This window comes from Camelus bactrianus, chromosome 6 (assembly GCF_048773025.1).
Source record: "Camelus bactrianus isolate YW-2024 breed Bactrian camel chromosome 6, ASM4877302v1, whole genome shotgun sequence".
NCBI lineage: Eukaryota > Metazoa > Chordata > Mammalia > Artiodactyla > Camelidae > Camelus > Camelus bactrianus.
In genome coordinates, this window is record NC_133544.1 from 19632384 (window position 1) to 19651329 (window position 18946).

The 18946-nt window shown below is 37.6% G+C and overlaps 1 protein-coding gene across 1 annotated transcript in view; it reads left to right on the top strand.

Annotated features, from left to right (window-relative positions):
- The window catches only part of GTF2A1 (general transcription factor IIA subunit 1), a 40389-nt gene extending 35423 nt beyond the window's left edge, over positions 1–4966 (top strand). The window contains exon 9 of the mRNA XM_074365178.1: positions 735–4966. Within this exon, the coding sequence (XP_074221279.1) occupies positions 735–842 (108 nt within the window). The 3' untranslated portion in view covers positions 843–4966. The remainder of the gene's footprint in view (positions 1–734) is intronic.
- The last annotated feature ends 13980 nt before the right edge of the window (positions 4967–18946 follow it).

Consider the following 18946-nt stretch of genomic DNA (forward strand, 5'->3'; position numbering starts at 1 on the left):
TTTTTTATCCAAAAGAAATGAAAAAGCTAACTTGAAAAGATGTGCACCCCCATGGTTGTTGCAGCATTGTTTATAATAGCCAAGGTACAGAAGCAATCTTAAGTCCGTCAATGGATAGATAAAGAAAATGTGAGATATGTGAATCTCATTCAGCCATAGAAAAGGAAATCTTGCCATTTGCAACAACATGGATGGATTCTGAGTGCATTATGCTAAGTGAAATAAGTCAGAGAAAGACCAATACCATGTGATCTCACTTATATATGTGGACTCTAAAACAAAAAAAAAGTGTACTCACAGTACAGAGAACAGATTGATGATTGCCAGAGGCAAGGGTTGGGAGGTAGGTGAAATGGGTGGAGGTGATCAAAAGATACAGTTATAAAATAAGTTATGAGGAAATAATTTATAGTATGGTATCTATGGCTAATAATACTGTATATTTGAAAGTTGCTAAGAGAAGATCTTTAAAGTCCTCATCACTGGAAGAAAATTTGTAGCTGTGTATGGTGATGGATGTTAACTATCAACTAGGCTTATTGTGGGGATCATTTCATAATACACACAAATAACGAGTTGTATACCCAAAACTAATGTTGTGTGTCAGTTATCTCAATTTAAAAAAATGAAGCAAATTTGCAAATGTAAGGCAAAGGTTTTTGGTGTGTGAAGGGCTTTTTGTTTGTTTCCCATGTCTTGATTTTATCTCAAACATCTTTTGTTTGTTTGTTTAGATACACAGAAGTAAAAACAAATGGAAATTTCATCTCAAGGATGGCATTATGAATCTTAATGGAAGAGATTATATTTTTTCCAAAGCCATTGGAGATGCAGAATGGTGAAGAGTTGGCTCTTTTCTTTTATAAATAAAACAAAAGAAACTTAAAAAAAATTTAAAGTGGACAGTTTGAAACTTCGGACATACACCAACCAAAACTTAACTTCTGCATGTCAGAAAAGTACAGTAGAAGCAGAGCTACTGGAACAAAGAGACCTTGACAACATAGACACTACTTCTAACTGGCAAGCCATGGAACTGTAGCACCTGGGGTCGTTGGGGTGGGGGGTTGGGATTTTGTGTAGGAAAACCATAATTGTCGATTTTAAATACAAGTACCTGCCATCGGTAATTAGCATGTAAAGCTTTGTCTATATTCCTTCCTCCAGCTTGGTTCAATCAGAAGATACTGGTTGGAATGAACTGAAGAAATTTCCCTTTTGATAGATTGAACTGAAACTGCTTATTGTATGTGGTTACATTTGGTAAAAATTGCGTGTGAGCTTTTTACAAAAGGGTAAAGATTATGAGGTTGAATTTTAACTCACTTGTATAAGGAAACAATAGAGAACTCTCATAATAGGTCTTAAATATTTTTACTTGCTATTCTCCCTCGGTAATATATCTCTTCCTTCCCTGCCTTATGAAACATCTGTTTAAGAGTTTAGGAAGTAATCAGTGATCACAGTTTGGAGACAGAACTTAACCCAAGAATTGGATATTTATTTTCATTAGATTCTCACACTTAATAACTGTAGTGTAAAGAATTGGGTCTCATCTGAGTTGAGCAGAATTGAAATGACAGTTTCAGTTTCCTTACAGAAAAACTGTATTTGTTTCTTCTAGTCCCAGACCTTAAAAAGAAACCCAAAAGTGGCTCCTCAGGAATACGGTTTTATTGCGCAAAGGTATCATCCAGCTGAAATGATATACATATACATAGATACAGATTTTTTTTCCTATCGGGCTAAAGCGTATGCTTATATATGTGTATAGTCTAAGTTAAACACTCAGTTCACATTCTGTGCATTGATTGAAGCATTGGGCAGGTGGTGAGGACTTGGATTTTTATTAAACAATTTAGTAATTATAAAAGTTTCTTGTGTTTACTAGTAAAGAGTTTAAAAACTATTATTCTGATCAAACAAATTTTTTAAAATACAACTTTGTAATCTGGGGGGAAATTTTGGGGTTAGTAGGGTGGGCCTACTAAGTACATATTGACCTCTCTTTCATTTGGTGGCCCTTCCAGGCCGTTGATAATATAGACATGGGCTCCAGTTTGCACACCGGGAAGAAAGCATAGAAATTTGACTTGTATATTTAAAAAAGTAGAAATTTAATATGTGTATTAAGAGAGCATTGCTCTGTATTCTGTAATGGGCTCTAAAGAACAATGTGGTTGTGTTCAGTGTGAACAGGCTACCTGGGATAACTGTAGGAACACATTTTTTCACCTTTGTGTTCTTAAAACTAATTCTTTTCATGGTTTATCTTGACACAATTCACATATGTTTAAGTTACTTGCATATTGATTTTTTTTTAAGTCTTCCATTTTTGTCTTCCTTTTATTTGCCTCTGTGTGTTTCCAGAAGTAACATAGAAACACTTTAAAGTACATTGCAAAGAAAAACTGTGAGCTGTTTTATATTGTTTTTTTCTTTTTTTCACACAAAGCTTTAAACTTCTCAAGAAGGCTAATCAAAAAATTTTTTTCCTACTTCCCATCCCATGTACCAACTAGGTTCCTTTAACTTATGTTCTGAACTTTGGTGTAAATGGTGGTTTCTAGCATGCTAGTGGTTAGGTTTTATTTACATGCCATAACTGGTAAATACGGTTTTTATTTTTACTATATTAATTTGGTTTTTTGGAGGTTTATTTGTTAACCCCACTACTGTCAAAGCACACAGGTTTTTTTGTTTTTATTGAGACTGGGAGAAGAGAGAGAAGGTGATGAAATCACAGAAGCCCTGTTACTCAGTTGTCCTTCAGTATAGTTGCTAGTAGGTTTATATTTACCCAGTGAAGAAGTCAATGACCTGAACTACCTATAAAAGTAGCAGTGCTGCAGCGTTGATGGAAACCCTTAGGCTGTCTAGTAGTTCTTATGCTACTGAACTTTGGATTACTATATGATACTCAGCTCATGTTTTGGGCCCTTTATATAGATAAACATTTGTTTCCATAATAGAATTGTATACTGGCTTTTTTTTTTTTTATAATGTTATATTCCAACATGAACAACCAATGCTTTGAGAGTGACTCACTAGGGAAATAACCATTTGTACTTGCACCTGTGTATTGCTTATTAATTATGGCATACTTGGCAAATGCTTTTCTTTTACTTGTGAAAATTCTGAAAGCTGGTCCAAACAGCACTGCATACCAAATTGTGCTCTTATATATTACTGCATCGTGTTCCTTTCTATTCAAATAGCATGTTTTAGTTTTATTATAGTGGCTTGCAGTAAGAATGCCACTTGCTTTTATTGTACTTGAATTCTTAATCATGCTTTTAACATTTTGTTTAACAAATCATTTCATTAGTTTCCATAAAAATGTCATTCCTTTGAAAAGGCAAGGATTTCCACTTTCAGAACTTTAAAATGAAGATAACATGTTTATACAAAGCGGGAAAATAGTTCAGACTTGGTATTATGAAGTAAGTTAAGGTTTCAGAAACGAAGAGGATTTGTTTAGATTTGCACAGATGATGATGGCACCTTTTATTTAAAAAAAAATTAACAATCAACAATGCTAAGGAAAATTTACACAAAAGTACTAGATAAAGTGTGGAAATGTGTGCCTTTCAGTGTATGTAGTTTTTTTGGTGGTCATTTGGATAATCAGACCATTTGAATGCCTGAGAGCACATTTATTTCTCTGGAGCGCCACATTTGGCTAAAACAACTCTTTAATGTGCAATTAGTTTTTAGAGTAAAATGTCTGTTATATGAGGGGGATCTTTATATGTTGAGCTTTTATATTTTTTTAAATGTTCACATTTCTTTGTGTTAATTAAATGCCATCATAATATCACATATATATTGTTGCGTCTCAAAATCAAAGCCAACTTGATGTTACTCTTCTTGGAATACATCAAGATTTGAACGATATATATAGTGACTAAAATGTGTTCTTGAAAAGCGTATTCTAACAAGATTCTGGTTTTAGACAGCAAGAACATAAAAATATAATAGCTTTTGTATAAAGATTTTCTTTTACTATAGTGAAAATCAAGGATTTGGTTTTCTTATTTTTTCTGGCTTTTATGGAGAAATGAAAAGGGTTGTCTCCTTCTAAGAGTAATTTTTGATTATCTTATAGCAATAATATCACCATTTTTTTCAGAAGGTAGATACACCTTGTACAGGAAAACAGACATAATTTCCTCTTGGGAGTTCCCTTTATAAATTAGCTTTTTCTTCCAGTTGAGAAAATTCCTATATTTTCAGATTATTTCATCTTGAACTTTTTTGAGCTTTTGTGCAATGTAATATTTTATTGATCCATCTTTGTACATTTTCATTTTAATTCATATGTCTATCTCCCACCTATCTGTCTGAATCAGCTATTTCAGATTTTGAATTCATTGGTTTAAAAAGTTGCTTCATATATTTCCTCATGGGGTTTATGTTAAATAGTTTTGCATTTTAATCTATTATGCTATGGAAATTATTCCGAGGTTTATATTCCCTTTTTAAGCCTGCCTTAGTCTATCTTTTGTCATTTTTTATGGTTTAAGGAAGAATACGCCAGACTTCATATTTTTGTTTATTTTGAGGAACAAGAAAAAATTTTTTTCTTCTCTTTTAAGGGAGGAAACTACCTTGAGTTAGTAACTACTATTTCAGTCAAGTTTCCTTAAACCAATCCAGTATGCGTCAGGGCTACAATTTGGGGGGAGGGGCTGATCCTTTTTGCTGTTCTGAGCTACTATTGTCAACTGCTGTTGTACATACTGTTATGTGTAAGGGCGTAAATATATTTATTATGTTTGTATAATTCATTCTGTACAATTGCAGATCAAGGTTGCTCTTCTGTGATATATGAGATATTATGTTTTAAAGACCATCTTGGAATACAATTAGAGAACTTAGTATTTTGATGTACTAAGACCTATTTTAAGTTTAATATTTTACCTTTGCAAAAACTTTAATTAAAGATGTTATTTAAAAAAAGTAATGTTGCTTGCTTTGTTTACTGGTGTGTAACATTGTCATATATATAACAAAGTAAAACTATAGTTTGGAAAGGAAAATACTTTTACATTGTAATAAGTTACATTTATCAAAAAAAATACCATTAAATTCTATACCTAAGGAGGGTGAGATATCCATATGAATATTAAACTGTTACAAATTCTTAATAGTTTTTTAAAATGGTGGTTGTATTTTCCAGGCACACAGAAATTTAAATTGTACTGAATTCACACCAAGAAGGTGTAACTAAAAATCAGTATAATTAACTTACTGTATTAAATGAGTATTTCTATTCCAAAGAATAGATTACTTACAAATTATTTGAGAATATACTTCTTTTTTAATTTCTGTTTAGCTAATCTTTTGCTCTTAGAATTTGTAAATAATTGCATAATAGAATCAGCTTATTGAAGTTTGTATTACATATTTTATGTTATTATAAAAGATAATAATTATTTTAATTTTATAGTTAATTTGAATTAATTATCAGAAAGCTTACCTTTTTTGTAATTACTTTTATCCTATTTGAGGCTGTCTAGGAAACATGCAAATTTTAACCATTAAAACAATCAAAATAAAGATTTTACTCTTTACCAGCAAATCTTGTATTTTTGCAGTTTAACTCGAGCTCCTACACTGATGATCTTTTTGGCTTTAATTTCTCCATCTGTAAAATGACAACAATACAGTTTTGAGGATTAAGTGAGGTAATACATGTAAAGTTCTTAGAATGGTGCTTGGTACATAGTAAGCACTCAGAAGTCATAGTTGTTAATTTTATAATTTGCATAATTTAAAACGGTTGATGGAGCTGAAAAAAATTTTTAAATGGTTGAACATAGCAAAAGAATATAATCTGATTTAAGGAGAGGCTGTGAAAGATTTGTTTACTAAGGCTGAGAGACTTTGTGAGGCAGTGCATCTGGCGGTAACAGCAAGAACCTAAGAGAAGGAAAGTGAGTAGGGGGCATGGAGAAGGATAATGAAACACGCAAGAAGGTTTTAAGCTTTTTTTCCCCTAAAGTAAACATTTCTTGAACCATATGTCTAAAATAGGTTGGGTTTTTCCAAAGTGGAAACTAATAGAATTACAACAGTTTAAAAATTATATGATTTTCTCAAATATCAATGGATTGGAGAAAAACATTGAAGCTGTGGGTTCCTCATTCTGAGTCTACCTGAATCCCTCTCCTGGTGATTGTTGACAGTCCTATTTCTGGAGGCAAATGGCCTTTGTATCAATTCTGCTCTCCAGCCAAAGATGAAGAGGCAGGTAAAAGCAGTTATTTACTTTTATTTCTGTTCTGAATTATAGTTTTTCTTAGTTTGAGAGGAAATTGAGTACAGAGCATATATTAACTCACTCATTCAACTCTTTCTAAAGTCATCTCCCATAGGCCAGGAACTCTGATCAGTACTATCGGAGGACCCAGAGATGGATGAAACGGCTGGCACCTTTAAAAAGCAGAGAGGTTGGATTGTCTGGATTCTAATACCAGTGTGGATTGGATGTTACCCAGGCTAATACCAATACCCTGGCTACCTCATGGGGTTGTAAAGGTGAGATTATGAGATAATGCATATGTTGCATTTAGCACAGTCCTTGGCACACGGTAACTGCTTAATAAATGAATATATGCTCATATATTTTAATAAGGAATAATGGTCACAGAAAAGATCTTAGATTGGCTAGGTTGCTTATGTGAGTTTTCCTTATCTTCCTATCTCAATAGAAACAGGTTCACAGTCTGATGATACCTCTGCAGAAGTGAGGAATCAAGAGGATTTAATATTAGCAGTTATAGAGAGCACTGTGTGTGTTTGTTAAAATAGACAATTCTAGAAGTATAATTGTACTTGTGATCTTTGGAAATGAATTTTGTGTTCTTAAATCAAGGATGTTCAGAATCTTAACTTACCTTCAAACTTCACCTTCTGAAGGTAACTTGAGTTGAAATAACTGTTGCTTAAGGAGCACTTCTGAAATAGCTTACTTTCTCAAACACAACGTGGCAGATACGGAATTCAGTCATGTTTCTACTTCCCTACTTCCAAACCTCATGTGGCAGTGACTGTTCTTCCACTCACCGAGGCTTGAAGCTTTGTGTCATCTAAACTTGTTTTTTCCCTACTCGTCCCCCATCTTAGTCAAGAGTTCCACTGCCTACCAGGTGCTCAAAACAAAACCCAGGAGTCATCCTTAGTTCCCTACATTCCCTTGTTGTAGCCAATCTATCAGCACATTTTAATAGGTCTAGTCTTAATATATACATTGGCAACTTCTATTTTCACTGGTACCTAGTCTAAGTTGCCCCCAAGCCAGACTGGCATCCACCAGTCTGACAGAGCTGCTTTGTTACACTTAACCTTTTCGTATGACGGGAGAGACACAGTGGGACAGACTCCTTCAGTTGGATCTCAACTGGGTCCCTCGGAGTCCCCATCCATGTCCTGCCTCTCTGGAACTGTGTGGGGGCCCCTGCCTTTTCTTCTCTTGCTAACCGTGACTTCGTAGATTTGTCCCACTAAAACCCATTTCTTAACCCATGTCCATGTAGAATTTATTCAAAGTCTTGATGCACAAGTGGCAACCACATAGGGACCCACCTGTCAAACATGTAAAGTTAAGTTCCTAAGCAAGGCCTTTACACCTAGTTTTTTCCTTAACCTTCAACATTCTTCCTTTAGATCTTTATTTTCCCACGGTCAAGAACATTCCTATTACTTCTACCATGCTTTACCTTACACTGAAAACTCTGAATGATCTGTCCTTCCTTGTCCAAGTTTGTCGTAACACTTACTGAGACAATTTATATTTTTAATATATAATGGACTCTGACAAATTAATAAGCTACTCCTCTTAGGAAGATGGACACAATGAACAAGGATAGTCCATTAAAGAAGAAAGGCAAATGTTAATTGACCTTTTTAATAATTGAAGGAATGAAAATAAGATATTAATAAGAAACAATTTTTTTCACCTATCAAATGGCTAGAAAAAATACCCTGTCATGGGCAGTATGTGGACAAATGGGCCTTAAGACAGATTGCTCGGGGGAGTGTAAACTGGTACAAACTTTCTGATGGACAGAGGGAATAAGAGGCACAAATGCTTCAAGTCAGGACAGGGAGATGGTGTGTGCAAGTGTACAAGTCAAAGGTTTATCCACGAGGTTTGAGTATAGTGAGCACAGGAGAGGATGGATATTCGGGGGAGGAAATAAAACGGTCTATGTTTGATATATTTAGTTTCTGGTTTCCATTAGACTTCCAGTTTCAGGTATCAAGATGGCAAGATGTATATAAGCAGATGGAGTTCAGTGAGGAGGTCTGGGCTAAATAATATCTTTGGGATTATTTCATACACATGTATGGTATTTAAAGCCATAGAAATGATTCAACTAAGCAAGAACATAAAGAGCTAATGAAGAAAGAAAGAAAGAGGGTCCAGGACCAATCCTAAAGGCACTTCAAAAACAGAGATTGGGAAGAGGATTTGTTAACAGGATTGGCTACATAATTTGCATAACCACTACAAAATGAAAATGTGGGGCCCCTTGTTCAAAACTTTTTAAGAATTTCCAGATAATGACAGTAGAACATTAAACCAAGTGGGGCCTGTGTGACTGCACTTGTCACACACTCTTGAAGTTGACCCTGGGAGTCAGTAAGAAAGAATGAAGAAGCAAGGTCAGTGAAGTACAAAGAAAGGGGAGAAGCTGGTATCTCATAAATCAAAGACAGTATTTTATAAGTCAAAGATTGGGCCCTGGTTAGCTTGAGTCATTCTTTCCCAGCCATAATGGTCATTGATTCAGGGGTTCAGGACTATTGTTTGAAATGCTCAGACAAAATCTCTCTCTGTCTCTCATCAGATTTGAATGAGGAGGCACGCAGCTCCAATTGCATTAGGATCTATCCTATGACCTTGAGGCACACCAGGCTCAATACAAAGATGGCACAGAGAGGCAGAACAGAAGATGGAAAGAAACAGGGTCTGTAAGCCTTTTAGTAGGTAATTTATTCCATGTATCATTATCATAAGTACTGACTTCATATTTTTTGTTTACTGTTCTTTTCCTTTATTTCTTCTCACCTCTCTGCCTTTTTTAGTTGAATACAATTTTCTGCATTTTTCCTGCTGATTTGGTGGTTGGATTAGGCTAGGTTGTAAGTTTGTTTTTACTCTCTTGCTTCCCTGCAGCCAATTAAGCATGGCCCCCTAGACACACAGTGGAAAATACTATAGGGTGAAACAGCTCGGGGTTTGGAAGCAGACTGATCTGGGATTGAGTGCCAGGTGTACCCACTCTCTCTGAGCCTCAGATCCCTCATCTATGAAATCTGTAGTAAAATCATTATTATAATGGTTATCTTGCTTCCTTGTTGTCAGGTATAGTGTATGTAAAGTGTAGAGCATATACTAAACTCTGAAAATACTATGTTATCAGAAATGGCCTTAAGTTTCTTCTGGTTCGGTCTTTATATTCTACAGTTGAGGCCTTTAGAACCCAAAGAAGTGATGCAAATTGACCAATGTTATGCAACTAATAAAAGGTGCAGCAGCAGTTCTGATAGCTGCGTCGATTCCCATTCCCTTTCTGAGGCATGCAGCCCTAGAGATGTGATGCCCCAGGGCCATGTTTTATTGACCTTGTTCTAATGGTTCCAATGGTGGTTTTTTAATATTAGTTGCAGCAGAAGGATAGCATTTCTCCTCTTCCTATACCCAGCCTACTTTACATATTTATGCTAACTGTATGTGTTTTGGGCACTGATTCTGTGGTCGCATGTGACAGCCTGTCAACCTCTCCTGTTGGTTTTAAGAACAGATGCAAAATGATTTATAAAAATCTCTTCCAATTTAAAGTCAAATACTCATCCCTCTTAGACTTTTGTGTTTTCTCTGGGGCTTATCAGTGAGAAGCTGTTGAAAGCCTTGTTGCCTTTTCGAAGTAAAATTCAATTGTATTCTGGAACAAGGCAGACTGTGAGTTGGGGAGGGACACCTGGGGTCTACCAGGGTATCCGTGTTTGCTTAGTCCTGTACCTCCTTGTGTGAAGTACTCCAAGCTGTAATTAGAGAAATGGTATACAGGGTACAGAAACAGGCGGCTTTGTTGTTTCAATAAGGGAGCTCAGTTTAAAGGTATTACTTCCCTTCCTTAATAATCTTCTCTTCATGAGAGCTCTAAAATGGGAAAAAGCTCAAAATCCGAAAACTTTACAAGAGAAACTTGAAAGGTCATCTGGGTCATTTTTGGTTTTTAGGAGTAGTCATTGGGAGGGCATCAAATTGATCAGAATTTGGGCCATTATTATTAAAGTCTCAAGAGAATATTCTATAGAGTTTCTTAGAGGAGAAGATTGGGTCACTGGACTATAAATTCCATTAGGGCTGTGAATATGTCAACCATATTTCCAGGACTGAATTCTGTGCCAGACATATAGAAGGACATACTTGTTAAATAAATGAGTGAGTAAGTAAAAGTGTTGTGCTGGTTAATATGAAGAAAGTCAAGGGTCTGTCTTCATTTTAGAAAGAGCCCACTGACTTTTTTGCAGAGTTGACAGATCTTTCACACTATGGATGCTATAGATTTAGCATGGCAATGTTGGGCAGGGCGATTAGGTCCAGGAAAATCAAGAATTCACCCAGGTTTGTTTCAAGAGATACTGAGAATAAAGGCTTTTTAGGGCTGTTTAATTTCTGCAGGATGAAGGAAGAACATTTGTTGTTTAGGCTTCTCAGAATACCATGCCTGTTGGGCTTCATGCTGAGCAGGATGGAGGGCAGGGCATTACCTCTTTTTACAGAAATAGGATGGAGCAGGCGATTCCTCTCCTGCCTCTGCACCCAGGAACAGGGGCCAAAATCTCAGAAGTAGCCAGTCTAATGCTTACACTCATGGCTTTTTTTTTCCCCCAGTTTTTTTTTTTTATTGTTTTAAAATACATGTAATGTAAAATTTACCATCTTAACCATTTTTAAGTGTACAGTTCAGTTGTGTTGAATACACTTATAATATGCAACCATCACCACCGTGCATCTCCATAACTCTTTTCATCTTGTAAAACTGAAACTGTGTAGCCATTAAATAGCAAATCTCTGTCCCCAGCCCCTGGCAATCACAGTGCTACTTTCTGTCTCTGTGAATTTGACTGCTCTAAGTACCTCATATAAATGGAATCATGCAGTATTTGTCTTTTTATTGCTGGCTTATTTCACTTAGCTTCATGTCCTCAAGTTTCATCCATGTTGTAGCATGTGTCAGAATATGTATATGTACCAAATTTTGCTTATCCAGGCATCAGTTGAAGGATTCTTGGGTTGCTTCCACATTTTTGTTATTGTGAATAATGCTCCTGTGAACATGGGTATACAAATATCTCTTGAAGACCATACTTCCAATTCTTTTGGGTACATAACCAGAAGTGGAATTGTTGCATCATATGATAATTCTATGTTTAATCTTTTGAGGAACTACCATACTTTATTCCACAGCAGCCATACCATTTTATATTCCTACCAGCAGTTTACAAGAGTTCTAATTTCTCCACATCCTTGCCAACACTTGTTATTTAAAAAAATTTTTTTATAGTAGCTATCCAAGTGGGTGTGAGGTGGTATCTCATAGTTTTGATTTGCATTTCCCTGTTGGTTTCATGATGTTACGCATCTTTTCATGTGCTCAGTGGCCATCTGTATATCTTCTTTGGAGAAACGTCTGTTCGGGTCCTGTGCCCATTTTTGAGATGGGTGGGTGGTTTTTTGTTTTTGAGTTGTGGGAATTCTCTATTCTAGATACTAGTCTCTTATCAGATACATGATTTGCAAATATTTTCTCCTGTTCTGTGGATTGCCTTTTCACTCTGTTGATATTGTCATTGATGCACAGAATTTAAAATTTAGTTTTTCAGGAGGTCCAATTTGTATATTTTTTCTTGTGTTACCTGTGCCTTTGGTGTCATGTCCAATAAATTATTACCAAATCCACTGCTGTGAAGCTTTTTTCCCTGTTTTCTTCTAAAATTTTTTATAATTTTAGGCCTTTTGTTTAGGTATTTAATTAATTTTGAAATAATTTTTGCCTATGGTGTTAGGTAAGGGTCCGATTTCATTCTTCTGCCTGTGGATATTAAATTTCCTCAGCCCTATTTGTTGAAAAGACTGTCCTTTCTCCATCAAATGTTCTTGGCACCCTGGTCAAAAATAATTTGACCACACAGATGAGGGTTTCTTTCTGGGCTCCCTATTCCTTTGGTCTATATGTTTGACTTTATGCCATGCCACACTGTTTTAATTACTTTGTAGTAAGTTTTAAAATCAGAGGACTTTGAATCTTGAGGGCATGAAATAAAGTTTCAGGATCAGTCAGTGGTCCTACCTATTTATATAGGTGTTTAGGTCCAGTGGTGTGACAGTGGCTATCTCAGCCAAGGGTGCCTGTGGCAGTCTCCTAAGCAGACTTTTACTGGGACAGAGTTGTGGCTTTGTCTCCCTCTGCTTGATTGCTCTCTGAGCTTAGTTTTTCAGGCTTCCCTTTGATTTTGCCAATGACTCTGTTCTTCCAATTGGTTCTTTTTCTGCTTAAATTAACCAGAGTCTGTTTTTACTGTTCACAATCAAGAACCCTGATAGTGTAGCTCAGTTCTTCTGGGAATGAGACATTTTGAGCATTGAGCTGGCTTGAAAACTTTATTAATCACGGAAAGCAGTGCCTGTCGTATGGCTCAGCAGCAAAGCTCATGCTCAGTTATACATCCGTCCAGCATTTAAACACTTACACATTTATCTGTTGGAAAGCTGGGGTGAATAAGGTTTGATTCAGCAAAACTTTGGAAACAGTGAAGCATGTCTTAAGAATCACTTTCCTTCCCTTGCAGGGAGCCTTCTACTTTTATATTAACTCCTTCTTCCCATTAGGCATTCAATATTCTATAGTCTTCACTGGATACACAAAACAGCAGTGTATTCACATTATTATTATTAATATTAATTACCTTTTGTCAGTATCAGTTACAATTGTGGTTGGATGACTAATTATCCTTGAGTATAAAAGAGTTTCAGTTTATATTTTAGTCTTTTATTTATTCTTTTGCCATTCATTTATTATTTACTAGGTATACCATGATAGCTTGACCCTAAATCCGACCTGATACATTCTTGTGGAGTGACTGGTCGGGAGGGTCGATAAGAGTCAGGTCAAGGTGCCTCAGCCCCAGCAGAGCTGCTGTCTGGAGGCTGGGGCTTGCCTGGATGAGGCCACCGGAGGCTTCTGTGTAGGAGATGAAGGAGCATGGACGTTCCATAGGCATCGACATCTCCCTAGGCCTGTTCTAGAACAAGTCTGCCTGCATTGGGCCCTCGCTCCGAAACTCCCTCTTTTCCTGGTGTGAACATGTGTCAGGACCCCATGTCCCGTGCCCCCGAAATGGCACTTAGTTCATGTGCTTCACATTATAAGGAGTGGGTTGTGTGATGTCTACTTGATGTTATTTTCATGTTCTTAAAACCCCTTTTTTGATAGATTCTATGCATTCTGGAGCCTCCCTTTGGAATTCTGTCTCCCCTAGTCAAGTTACCTTGTGTGGGGAGTTCTTGTTCTCAAATAAGAAGGGCATCAGAGATGGAAGGAGAAAGTCACTGAAGGATCTTACAGACGCAGCTCTTACAGGGGCGGAAAGCAAAGTTTGGGAATCCAGGTTTTGATGAAGGGAAAGAGACTAGGAGTGACTCTTTCTTGAGTGCCAAAAGCTTTCCCTGCTCTTTTAATTCTCACGGTAGCCCTGAGGGCAGCTTTTACAGATGTTTGACTGCACTTTATAGAAGTCAAGTCATTTGCCTAAGATCACATAGTGAAATGACGGTGAAGCTTAGGCAGTGTGAGGTCAAGGTTGCAGTTAGGATGAGATAGGTCTCTCCATCTCCTCAGTTTGCAGGAACAAATGGTTTTCATCTTAGCTGAACTACCCTGTTGACAGGAGACTGTGGCCCTTGCAGCAGGCTGGTCTCCTGTGTTTGTTCAGAGGAGGCATTCTGGGAACACTCTTGGACTCTTCACTGCACTTACCACGCTGAAAAGACAGAAGGCAAATAAATACACCACCCAGGCCATGACGGCAAAGGTACCGTGGAAAGTGATTCTGTGCCCACTTGGGGAACAGCAAAGTGGTTAGGGATGGCTTTTCCCCTCCACTAATAAAGTCAGGTTAAATGAGTTAAAGGAAAAGAATGTTTTCAGGAAAAAAAAAATCAGTATTTTTGTTTGCCTGTGGGAGGGTTTCTGTACTGAGCTCACACCACTTCTAGATGCTTATTCCCAACAGAGCTCCCTAATGCAATCAAAGTGGCCTCTGTGGCTTTTGAGGGTTTCCTAGCAGGGTGCAGCAGGAATACAGAACCTCAGAGGCTGATGCCCTGTGGTCACTGGAAAGCCCCACTTTCCGTTTTTAATTTAAGTCTGTGAGCAGGGTATTGCTTGTTGCTCAGCCTGGACCACCTCCAGGGAAAGCTGTCTCATGCAGCCCTCCTTGGCATGTTTTGCAGCAGTGGCATCCCCAAGGCAGGGAGCAGTCTGTCCAGGGAGCAGGCAAGAAGTGGGTAAACAGTTGGCAGAAAATTTGCATATGATAATAAAGCTGATTAAATTTGGTGTGCTTTTACTATTAAGGTGAACCAGCAGTCCTGAGCAATGTCAGTGAGAAAACACTCCCTACAAGAAAGACTTTCTTTGGTTTAAGGTCTAATTGGCCTAAATACTGCAGTTAGTGTTGAGTTTTAATAATAATATATTTGTTAGCTTTATTTGCTTAAAATATCTTTTTTTTAAAGTGTTTTCTGTGTCTTAAGTCACGTAAGTGAAAAAAGACAACCACAAAAATACAAATACTGTATGATTTCACTGACAGGAGGTATCTAAAGTAGTCCAATTCATAGAACAGAAAGAATAGTGGTTGCCAGAGGCTAGGGGGAGGGAAAAATGAGGAGTTGTTTAATGGGTAGAGAGTTTAATTTTTGCAAGATAAAAATGTTCTGGAGATTGGTTGCACAACAGTGTAAATATACTTAACACTACTCAACTATATGCTTAAAAATGATTAAGGTGATAAATTTTACATTTTGTGTTTTTCCTACAATTTAAAAACATATACATGTATTTTAATAAACATTGTAATCAGTGTGGAAGATCTGGACAACTCCCAGTTTTACAGTCACTTTGGGCACAGCCACACTGGTTTATTTCAAGAATAAATTCACCTATGAGTTGTATTCCATAACATATATATGCTGCATCTTCTTCATCCATTCATCTAATGACGTGCACTTGGGATGCTTCCATGTCTTGGTAATTATAAATAATGTTGCTGTTATTAGCGTAGTGTATGTATCTTTTTGAATTAATTCTTATTTTGTGATTGCCTTATACCTTTGATAACTATGTAAGTTTAAAAAGCTAAAGCTCTAAACGTTCTTAGAAACAATGAACGGTACATACATGTAAATTTAAAAAATATGTGCAGTATATTGTATATATGTATTTGCACGCAATATATTGTATATGTGCAGTCGAACTGTAAAAATTCTACCTAATAGAAAAAATTACCTGTGAGGGGTGGGGAAAAAGGATAGATGGTCTAGATGACACTCTAAGAACTTCGGTGTAACACTTAAAGTCAAAAATTTTAATTAAATGCATGTGCCTTCAAGTATGTTTTGAAACAAGATAAGAGAATAAGTAAATATCACAAAAAAAAGGAGTAATTCCCCTAGGTTCAGAATTATTCACACTCATTTTAAGGCTCACCTTATGCGTCCAACTCTTGTGGTAGCATATATTTCTGTGTTGAAACAGTAGCTTAGGAAGAAACAGTTGGAGCACAACAATTGTACTAAAGAAACAAAATTTAGTTATTTAATGATGTCCTTTGATGTGACCACTTGGAATTTTGATTTGTGCTTAAATATGTAACAGTGAAACAGTGCAAACCATGAAGTGCAATCATTTTGCTTGGTTAATGCAAATTTTAGTCTGTAAATAAAATATATTCATTTCATTTCATGACTATTACCGAAACTAATTGTGTTATATGAGGGAGGAGGAAATATTAAAAAGTGAAGTACTCTGGGCAGCAGGGTCAGACCCTATTCTTTCATGATTTGAAAACACACTTTATTAAATACAGAAGTAGAGGCATGGTGGAAAGAGATGGATGGGAATTTGAATTCTGCCTCCACCTTTCCTCACTGAACTTTGGGTGAGGCATTTTAACCCTTTGTCTGTTAAGGACAAACAACAATACCTCCATTGTCAGGATGTTTTGCCATGAGTGAAGGAGAAAGTGAAGGCAACACACGCAGCGAAGGTGCAGGCCAGAGTGAGCTGGACGTGGGCCAGGGCGTTAGTTGCCTAGGGCTGCAGGAACAGCTTACCGCCAGCTGGGTGGCTTAAAATAACAGACGTTCATTCCCAGTTCTAGAGGTCAGAAGTTTGAAATCAAGTGTCAGCAGGGCAGTGTTCCATCTGAGAGCTCTAGGCAGGTATCCTTTCGTGCCGCATTAGCTTCTGGTGGCCCAGGCATTTCTTGATTTACAGCTGCGGAACTCCAATCTCCACCTCATTTTCACATCGCCTTTTACTGTGTATCTAATCTCTCTGCCTCACTCTTATAAAGACAGTTGTTACTGAATTTAGGGCCCATTTAGGTAATCCAGGATAATCTCATTTGGAAATTTTTTACTTAATTTTGTATACAAAGACCCTTTTTCCAAATGAGGTCACATTTACAGTTTCCAGGACACGGACGTATCTTTTGGGGACCAGCTAGCCATTGGTATGACTATATTAAATACTGTGCGTGTGTTGGGCTCTGTACAGAGCATATCCAAGGTATAGTATAGGCCTCTTCTCCCCTTATCATGTGCCTGGGCAAATTTGGTTCTTTGTCTTCTCTTTTCACTGTGTGGTTCAGAGGGTTTGGTAGACCTTAGAAGCTCCTTCTTTCCAGTGTTTTCTTGCCCCTAGATCTTGACAACCGAAAGAAAGTTCATGAGTAGGAATGTGAGGAAACCTTTGTTTCTAGTGAACTCTTTTTTTGGGAGGGGGTGTAATTAGGTTTTTTAAAAATTTATTTATTTTGTTGGACGTACTGGGAATTGAACCCAGGACGTTGTTCATGCTAGGCATGCACTCTACCCTTGAGCTATGTTCTGTCCCCTGTTTCTGGTGGACTCTTGGTCATTCAACTTAAGGGAACAGGTAGGGAGAAGTGAGCTTAATGGAGGGAGATGCTGTTCTCAACCCAGAAGGTTTCAAGAAAAGGAAAAGATTCCTGCCAGGTTATAAATAGATTTAAAAATAGGTTGAATCAGATTGAAAAGTCAAGTGGCCCAGTCAAGTGCTAAGCAGAGTGAGATCATTTGCCTCTATTGCCTGATTTTTGCTGCCTTTTGCATTGGGTTTTCTGATAAGCTTTAAAGCATCCAGCGTGAACTGCCCAACCTCTGGGCTTGGCAGGAAAGGTATTGTTTTGCAACCACCCAGGCATCATCAACCCACTGATGTCATTGCTTTCGTCCTTTCACAGAGAGGAGAACAAATGTCAACCACAGTTCTGTGTTTAGGCACAAGATTTTGGTTTGCCTCTTGTCTGGGCTCTGGCCATTAGGAAAGGGGCCTGGGGTTGAGAGTTAGCCATTGCCAGTGCTATGCTGGCCTGACCTGGGGCAAAGGATGCTCTTCAGGACAGGTGTGGGGTGGGAGAGAAAGTCACCCTCTGCTGACCATAAGGCTTGCTCCTTGTTGCTTACTGGGTAGTGAGAGGAAGAGGGAGATTGGTGTGACATCTCAAGCAGCATGCACCTTCCCTGAAGAGGGGAGTAGACCTGTAGCTGCCCCGTCTCAAGCTGAGTTTTTAAATAGCACTCCAGAGTGATAGGGCCAAAGGCCATGGCTGTTGCTTGGTGGTGCTTTATAGTTTAATTTGGAAGAGGAGTGGAAGTCTTAGGAGTTACTGAATAAGCACCAACTCATAGTCAGGACTCTTTCAATTACACAGTAAAAAAAAAAAAAAAAAATCCAACTCTAAACTGGCTTGAGCAAACATAGAAATTTAGTGACTCACAGAATTGGAATACCAGGCTTTAAGCAAAACTGGCTTTAAGGCCATGCTTTGAGCAGAGGCTTAACTAATGTTATCAAGGCATTCTCTCTAGCTCCACCTCTTGCTCTAGTTTCACCTTAAATTTTAATCTCATTCTGGCCACATTCTCCTCCCTGTTTCTGGTGAACTCTTGGTCACTCAACTTAAGGGAACAGATAGGGAGACAGACTTTATGTTTATCAAAGGAAGATGGTGGCCACCAGCCGCCCTATATAAAAATCCTGAAAGCTTGTGAGCCAAGAAGAGAGGGATGCCCCTCTTAATTTCCTATTTTGAAAAATTTGGAGAACTATTCCCATTGGCCTGGCTTGGACCCTGTGCCCAATCCTTGGACTAATTACTGCATCTAAAAGAATGCAGGTCCATAATTGACCCAAGCTGGTCACATGTCCACCTCTACCCAGAGGTGGGAGGGGACACACCATTACTGACAACAAGGACCACATGCAGGAGGGAAAATGTCCTCAAGAAAAAGTAGATGCAATTTCTTTCATTCATTCATCCGTTTATCCACTCATTCAGTGTATCCAAGTGCTAGAGATTTAACAGGGAGCATAGCTGACTAAGTCCCTGCCCTCATGCGGTTTACATTCTAATTGGGAAAGCCAATGATTAATAAGTAGAAATTTTAAATTAAATAAACTGATAAATAAATGAATAAGATAATGTTGGTAAATAATAAGTACAGTTGAGACCAAAGTGACCAGGGGAGTGGGTACGACTCTAGAAAATGTGGCTGGGGAAGTCTTAGAGGAGGTGGTGCTCGAGCTGAGACTTAAAGGCTAACCTCTGGGGTGAA